The sequence below is a fragment of the Melospiza georgiana genome, chromosome 1, assembly GCF_028018845.1.
Source record: "Melospiza georgiana isolate bMelGeo1 chromosome 1, bMelGeo1.pri, whole genome shotgun sequence".
NCBI lineage: Eukaryota > Metazoa > Chordata > Aves > Passeriformes > Passerellidae > Melospiza > Melospiza georgiana.
This window is the reverse complement of record NC_080430.1, coordinates 66,774,941-66,782,865: the sequence shown is the minus strand read 5'-3', so window position 1 is coordinate 66,782,865 and position 7,925 is coordinate 66,774,941. Positions and strand designations below refer to the sequence as shown.

Below are 7,925 nucleotides of genomic sequence, written 5' to 3'. Positions count from 1 at the left end.
GATAAGAAAATTCCCTCCTCTGGTCCTGAGCCAGCCACTCAAGAGAGGGGTAAAATACCTGACATCTCCTCTTGCCACCCAGTTTCTATCAGGAAAGTAGATGTGGAATGGAGGACCTGGGCCCTCACTCTAGGAAACGAGGATTTGACAACTCAAATGCTTTTCTTCTCTCAGTTCTGTAATGTTCTGGATGTGTGATTAAACTGTGAGTTGTTGAGTCCTGGTGACTCAGTATGTGTATAGTAAAACTAGTTTCCTGTTCCTGGACCTTTTTAAAAAAATCAGTATTCATTTCAGCTTGTGCTGACAGCTGAAACTGTAAAAAATATTAAACTAATATTTTTATTTTCAGAGTGTGCTTTGAACAAGCAGCCTTAATTTAAGTGTTATTTTAGCAGTTCATTTCTCAAAAATAACTAAATCATTCTTTCCAAAATCCATGTACAAGCTGACTCATAACATGAAGCTCCATTCAAGCCATGGCATAGTCACAGTGGATTTAATGCCGAAGTAATTTTCTCATTTTTCATGGAGACCAGTCTCAGTGGAAAAAAAAACCAAGAAAGAAATCTTTTAGAAGTAGCTAACAATCAGACTAAAAGCAGGGGCAGTCTGGAGAATGGATATTTATGTCTTTAATTCTTGAATGGCTCATAGAAAATTCTGTATCAATGACAGAATTTTCTATTCAATTACATGGGGTGATTTAAATACATAAAAAAGTAATTACAAAACTTCTGTTAGATTTTGCTTAAAGTATAGTCAAAAGAGACTACGATTTAACTGAGACTAGAATTTCAGACATGCTTTAACATGTTTTCAGTGTTGCTCCCTGGAGATTCATCCTGTACAGATCAGGTTATTTAGAGATTAGGTGCCTGGAAACAAGAGAGGTTACAATATGAAATACATTCAAAAACGTGGAATTAATTTTATAACTTTTGCTAAGAGAACTGATAACACACAGCACAACTGGCCCAACATCTACAGATCTGCTTGTAATTACTACTTTCTACTACAATAGCTTCCTGTTACTACCATGTGGGTAACCATTGACTCACAACAGTAGAAATGTCACTCTGACTCAATACTAGTAAATGCCATTTTCAGAAAAGGAAATACAAGCACTGAAGTGACCAACAAAATGGAGAAATTATATAGTTTGGTATCTGCTTTATGCAGTTTGAGGCAATTTTTACAAATTCCTTTAAACACTATGAAATGGCAAGTGTGTAAGATGTAAGCTAATTTAAACCTGCTTTGCCATTTTCATGTTAAGCAATTGACATGGCTTTGATATAATCAGTGGTACAAAGGTCCCAAAGTAAAATACTAAATAGTCACTACATAAGGTATCACTTTAAAACAGAGTTACACTTGGTAAGAATCCTAATTTATCAATAATTATGCATTACTAAAGAATAAGCTGATAAAGGACTTTCTTTCACACATTTCTTCTATCACAGTGCTAAGCCCATGTGAGCTGTGCCTGCACTAACAGAACTGCAAGACTCAGTGCAGGAGAAGCAATCAAGGATGGAGTGACAACAAAAGCACCAGATGCCACTGATGCCTCTTCCACACTTCACTCCTCAGGCATCACAGCAGAACAAGGAACCCTCCTGACTCCAGAGTTTCCTAGTAAAGACAGATTTGAAGAGGCACAGCCACTCTCCTAAGAGATTAAAAATAAAGTGCTGACACATTCTATTGTCAAATAAGCCTGTAATATCAGAATTACATAGTGTTAGGGTATTTTACTCCAGTTATACAGTCTAGATCACATTCAACTGCTCATTTAGCCTAGCACAAATCTCACTTAGTTAATCCTCAGGGTAAGTTCCTTTCAAACAACTTTTAAAATGAAATGTTAATGAAGGCCCATATTTTAATCTTCTATCCCTCCATTTATAAAGTGATTTTAAATATCACTGAAAGATAGCACTTGGATACTAACAGTCCACTGCAAGTACTTCCACTGAGAAAACAAGGTGAAAAAAATAGCCCTGTCCCCAAACACAGAAATTGTACAAAAAAAAAAGGCCAAATAAAGGTTTGTAACAAATTTTACTTATAGAAAAGCATCATTTTAGCATCATTTCACAATAAAAAGACAAGATCTGTTGGACATTATAAGGACATGGTATATCAATTCAGAATGCAACAGGTAAAGCACACCGTAATACTCAGTGTAAAAGTTTGAGACACACTATTGTATTTAGCCAGTTAGTCCTGGTGCCTCTTTGTGAATATTTTCTTAATTACAGGATATTTTCTCTCTGCTTCATACATGCCAGAAGTATATTTTGGAATATTAAAACACGTAAGTGTTAAAATACATTGAAACATGCCAGAAAAATCAAACCCAGGACCCATTTCTCTCTATACACAAACAGCTCTACCTTGTATATAAACTATCTGTCCCATCATTGTATTCCCCCTTATAAAAAAAGATTAAAAAATGTCTTGATGCAGAAAATTTTTCCATCTTCTCACTTCTGCATTCATGCAATTTCATGATCAGGTCTCCTTTTCCAAATACTAAGATGTAAAATTAACAGTTACTTTTCCTGGGGCTTTTCCAACATCTTCAGTGCTAATCTTCCAACCATTAGCAAACTGTATAAAGGGAAGAAAACATATAATTTAACAACAATAACAATAATTTGTCAATTCATTTTCAGATACTTCATCCAAGTGATGCATGGGAACAAAAATAATACACAAAATATCTTCACTCCATCTGAGTTTAATTAAGTGAATAAGAAATCACACACAGGAGGTAAAAAAAAAAAAAAAAGTATTGTACCTGACACCAGCAATTAGCCCTGCAGGCATGAATTTTCTGGAGTGGTAAAATCTTGTTCCCATGACAGCAGTCAGTGCTCCAGATGTAACTTAAATGAGAGATTGTACAGTCCAGTCAGCAGAGATGCATGTGTGGGAGAAACATAATTAAAAACTAACAGAACAGGGAGAAGTAGCAGCATCAAGTAAAAAGAGAAACAGGGTTACTTCACTTAATGGACAATGAGAGTCAATAAATTGTGTAAATTTTAAAATGCCTCAGTTTGTAAAGAGTAAGTATTCTATATCAAGTTCAAGCAGACAGTGCACTATATATCCTTCTGCACATACTTCTCAAATTTGTTTTTCAAAATGTGCTCTTTTTGAGACTGGAAATAATTTATGATACACTGCTCTAGAACTCACTCCTTCCACACACAGGCAAATCACTAAACTTGTGCACATAATTCCCTCACTTCTCAAAAATGGGAGAGAGCATTTGTCTAACTTGTAGTAATCATGTCTAACATGTAGCATCATGTTTAATTTGTAGTGATGTTATGAGAATTAAGTAATTTGTTTTCTAAAGACTTCAAAAGGGAAGTGTGCTAAGCATTACCAAGGTGAGAATTAATTGTCCCTGAGCACTGGACACAGAGACAGGAGCCAGGTACTTTCACTGACTCAGTAAGATAGAAAGGACAGCCCCTGGAACGTAGTATCTCAAATAAAGACAGAATGCTAAAAAACTGTAAGGAAAACATACACTGATGGAATCCTTATCCTTAGTATGCATCTGCTACCCAGTGGTAACAGCTGCACACACGTTGTTCCAACAACTCTTTTACCCCCTACTGTTGCTTCTGTGTGATGACTGGTCCTGCAGGATCCAGTTCATCTTCAGTCCTAGCCATGACATCCTTCCTCCCTAACACCAAACAAAATATTGTCACTGAACACTTCCTAATCTCACATAATGAGATATGTAAGAGACTGGGACCATAGTCCAACACACAACAAAACAAAAATATTTCAGTATTAAAATGCTTCAAGCTCTAATTAGTAGCCTGTCTTCAAAATATGCACACCTCAAAATGAAATTTTGTTTCAAACAGCAGCAGAACACATCTTCTTCAAAAACTCTGAGGCATGAAGAGGAAAAGACTCCATATGCTGCTGAGCTACAGAAATGTATCTGTCTCACACATTTGGGAAAACACTTAACCTCACACTTCTTCAGCTTGCTGTATCCACAGTTTGTTATGTTATTAAGGCTTGACCATGCAGAGGTTTTGGCCTGGCCAGTGGAAGTGGATTGCCTGTAAACAAAGGTGAAGTGGAGAGAAATGCTGGGCATTCCCCTTTGACTTGTGACTTTCACATGTCAAAGAGCCAGATGCTCTGTCACTGCTTCAGAGGAAAAATGCTGTAGTCAGTGGTGGCTCTTTAAACACTGACTAAGCAGTAACTCTCCACAGTTATCTTCTCAAATTGCAGGAAGGGAAGCTCCAATTCTGAGAAGGAAGAAACAGCATTACTGAAGCTTGCTTCTCTCTAAAATCTCCCCAGGCATCAACACCTTTGTAATTTCACATATTTGTCATTTATAAAAATAAGCCAATTACAATCTCTGCCATTTTCTGTGATAATAAAATAGTCAGCTAGGGGTATGGTCAGTCTGAAGGGGAATCCCACTTCCCAAAATGTTATAGCCTGCTGCAGGATGCTCAAAGTACAAGGTTCCAGGCAAAAATAGTTCAGAAATCCATTTATTAGCACTTTTCTTGCACTGTGATCCTTCAAACACATCAGTATAAGACAGATGCATATTGGCAGCCACCAGTTCAGTTAAGTTTAGACAGCACTGAAGTTAGATTTGTAACACTATCTGTGTTTAACGCTTCTGCAAAGACTATTAGGTACTAATTTTAAATATACAGGGTAAATGTAATCCTTTTCAAATAAAATTTTCAATTACTTACTCAGAGAAACCCAAATGTTATGTGGATTCTGTGAGACCTGATAAGCACCCAGTCCAGCCAAACTCCCAAAGAAAAGGCCAGCAGCTAGTGATGGAACACTACCTGAATAAGTAGAAGATAATGCATTTCTTAGAAACCTAAAGATTACCTTGGTCAGCAGCTTAACTGTTTTGTAAAACACCAAAAATTATAAAAATAAAAAATACGGGCATTCATCATTCATTGACATAAAGAAGATTAGAGAAGGGGGTTTTTAAGATATTGAGACCATGCTGATCAACACAAAGAACCACTTCAATTACTCTTGCATAAGATACATACAGAATTAGTATTTAGTTCTCTAATAGCAAAGCCATTAATACATCCATGATTGAAAGAACAGTGAGAAAAGCAAAAGAATTGGTGTTTCCCTTGCACAAACCGAAGCATGTTGCTTCAAAACAGTTTTATGAAAATTCTTTGAGAGGCAGTAAAATAGAATGACTAAACTGTAAGAATTTAAGATCAGAAAAAAGGACATGAGTGAGTGGAATTGGGCAGGAGGGCATTCAAAGAATTGCCAAGGAGCAGGGCATAGCTGAACATGAGAAGTCATATCTCCTAAGTACACCTGAGATTTGATCCAAAGGTAGCTGCAGCCTTTGGAAGAAGGTTCCCTCAATGCACCTAAACTTTGAATCAGGTCCTTAGTATAAATGATAATCCCAACCTAGCAGAAAATAAAGGATGCCACATCTAAATTGGTTATTTATAGAGTATATCAAGTAATGAAGTAGCATGATCACTGTGAGTGGTGAATGCCCTCCATAAGGCCAACAGAGGATTAAGGACTTAATGCTACTGAAGGTGGTTCTTTATACATTCCATTTCTGAGGTCACCTTTCAAAGACTTGAGATTGAAAAACTAAGTTGATAAAGATCTCCTGTCAATGTTAAAGGAGGACTGCATATTGCTTCCAAAAAGTAATAATTTTTCAATCATCAACAAGGTTGCTGTAATATTGCTTTGTATCCTGCTTATAGTATAAAAATCAAGACACAAAGATGATAGAAAGCACCTGATATACTTGCACATGTGCAAGGAAAAGATGCACACTCTACTAGGTGGCTGCTTTGCACAGAATATGAGTTTAAAATAAATCTGTGGTAGCTACAATGCTTTCCACAAGCCTGGGAGCTAAGAAACATCCATAATTTCCTTGAATTTTACCTCAAGGCATCGTTTAAGTAGATATGACACATACACTTCCAGGACAACCACATCACCTCTGGCTCAAGAAGTTCCTACATTTCAAAACACAGGGAGCCAAGAACTTGCTAAATGAAGACAGAAAAATAAATCAATAACTCACTCACTCACTCTCCCTTTGATTGCCATGTTCTCATATTGCTCCGAAGGCACCTACTACTGCCCCCTGTCTGTGTGGGTAGATAGATCAGGTTGTAAAAGAACAGATCAACTTAGTTCTACACATGAAAGTTCCATTTTCTTTTGGTTTCCCCAAGTTATTAGTAAGGATATAATGGCTCCTTTGTATGGTTGTTTTTTTTTTTTTTCTCTCTCCAGCAGTTACCATACGAGTTTCTGTTCCCCTTCAATAATCCTGTGACCTGGATTCCCTTGCCTGAACATAACCACATCCTCCCAATTGGGTTCCAAAGGACAAGAAAGACACCCATCATTTCATAATGGCCTTGGAGAAATACAGATGCAATTAGTTACTTAAGTTCTCAGTATTGTCCCTTCTGTCCTAAACTCCACTCACAACCCAAAGGATAAATCTAGACCAATGGAAAACAGACTGGAATAGGCACTAGCATCTATCAAGTCAAATGCACTAATAAGAGTCTTACTGACTTCAGCAATGCCCCTTTCTATCATAAAAACTAAGATGGCTTAGGGATTTTCAAAGCTGAAAGAGAGAGTGTCGCAGCAGGAATAAATCCACAGTTCTGTCTGGAGGACAGTTTACCCCTTTTTCTGGGGTAAACTCAGAAAAAGGACAGGAAATGAAAGCAGTAGGTCAGAGGGTAAGCTTATGATGCAGAGCCCAGAAGAGAAACAAGTTTAAGGACTGATTTGCACTGTTCAGCTCTACTTGAAGAAAAGATAGTTCTGAAAGCTCTCTGCAGCTTGCAGTATACTGTTATCATCAAAGATTAAAATGGGAATAAATCTCTTGAGGAGGAAAAGTGGTGATTTATGTCACTTGAAGATACAGAAGACTTACAGAATGCTTGTATTTTAAACAGCAAGGAGAAAGCCTTTCTGAAGCAAACTTATGACAGTTCACCCAAAGAGCACAGAGCAGATATCAGCATCCTCCAGAAAGCAGATTATGGCCTTATCAGCCCAAAGCACCAGCTCAACTCAAAATCCAGCACACCCCAACAGCAGCAAGTTATCAGCACATGGCACAAACCGATAAAATTTACATATGGGTCAACTTCGAGATAGGAGGCTTTCGTAAAAAGCTGCCCAGCTCACACCAAGTTATTGGGGAGGGGGAGCAGAGGGTGGGGGAGGAAGAGGGAGGGAGACAGAAGCACCTTTCGGCACCCTACCTGCTTTTGCATAGCCAATGATTCCTCCTGATGCCACCAGGGCGGCGTAGCCAAAACCGAGCCAGTCCACTGCCATGCCGAAAACTGGAAGAGAAAACTGGGGTGAAGATAAGCACCTCTTAACCTTTTCCAGGGGAGGAAAAATTTAAAGAAGCAAAGCATTTTGCTATGGCAAGCTTTTCCACAAGCAGGACCTGCCTAAAGCCTCGGCCCTGAGGCGAGCCCAAGAGATGCAGGCGGCGTTGTTGGGAAGGCAGCCCCGGGGGCACAGGGACACCGCGGGCCCCACCTGCGCGGCCGCCCCGCTCCGCAGCAACCGGGGCGGAGCAGGCGGCGGAAGGGGAGGCCAGGCAGCCACGCACCGCCCAAAACTTCCCTTTTCCGGCTGTTCCGGGGAAGGAAAGGAAAGCTGCAAGCGCGAAACCCAAGTGAAAACTCTCCGCAGAGGCAGGGCAGGGTGAGGCCCGCAGCCAGGGGTTGCGGAGAAGGAGGCGCTGGTGTCTTTGCACCTACGTGCGGAGCTCCCGGGAATCCCCCCGTGCGGGGGAGGCGAGTGTCGGGTGTGAAAAACGCCAGTCACTTGTTTTTAAA

The 7,925-nt window shown here is 39.3% G+C and overlaps 1 protein-coding gene across 3 annotated transcripts; it reads right to left on the bottom strand.

The window, feature by feature from the left end:
* Positions 1 to 2,048: 2,048 nt before the first annotated feature.
* On the bottom strand, positions 2,049 to 7,851 carry LOC131090987 (transmembrane protein 14C-like). 3 transcript variants are annotated; one of them, XM_058036759.1, is made up of 5 exons: positions 7,533 to 7,851; positions 7,335 to 7,418; positions 4,770 to 4,871; positions 2,810 to 2,897; positions 2,049 to 2,619 (listed from the first exon to the last, which is right to left on the bottom strand). In XM_058036759.1, exons 2-5 carry the CDS (start codon positions 7,408 to 7,410, stop codon positions 2,562 to 2,564), a joined length of 324 nt encoding a protein of 107 aa, XP_057892742.1. In that variant the 5' UTR covers positions 7,411 to 7,418; positions 7,533 to 7,851; the 3' UTR covers positions 2,049 to 2,561. The 3 variants fall into 3 exon arrangements, with proteins under 3 accessions (XP_057892742.1, XP_057892733.1, XP_057892723.1); XM_058036750.1 differs by having other exon boundaries at positions 7,624 to 7,652; XM_058036740.1 differs by having other exon boundaries at positions 7,529 to 7,618.
* Between the last annotated feature and the right edge of the window lie 74 nt (positions 7,852 to 7,925).

Coding starts and splice junctions, on each gene's coding strand:
- LOC131090987 (XM_058036759.1), bottom strand. CDS start 7,410: ATGGCAGTGGACTGGCTCGGTTTTGGCTACGCCGCCCTGGTGGCATCA. Junction 4,872..7,334: donor CATTGGCTATGCAAAAGCAG/GTAGGGTGCCGA, acceptor CTACTTATTCAG/GTAGTGTTCCATCACTAGCT. Junction 2,620..2,809: donor GGGCTAATTGCTGGTGTCAG/GTACAATACTTT, acceptor CCCTTTATACAG/TTTGCTAATGGTTGGAAGAT.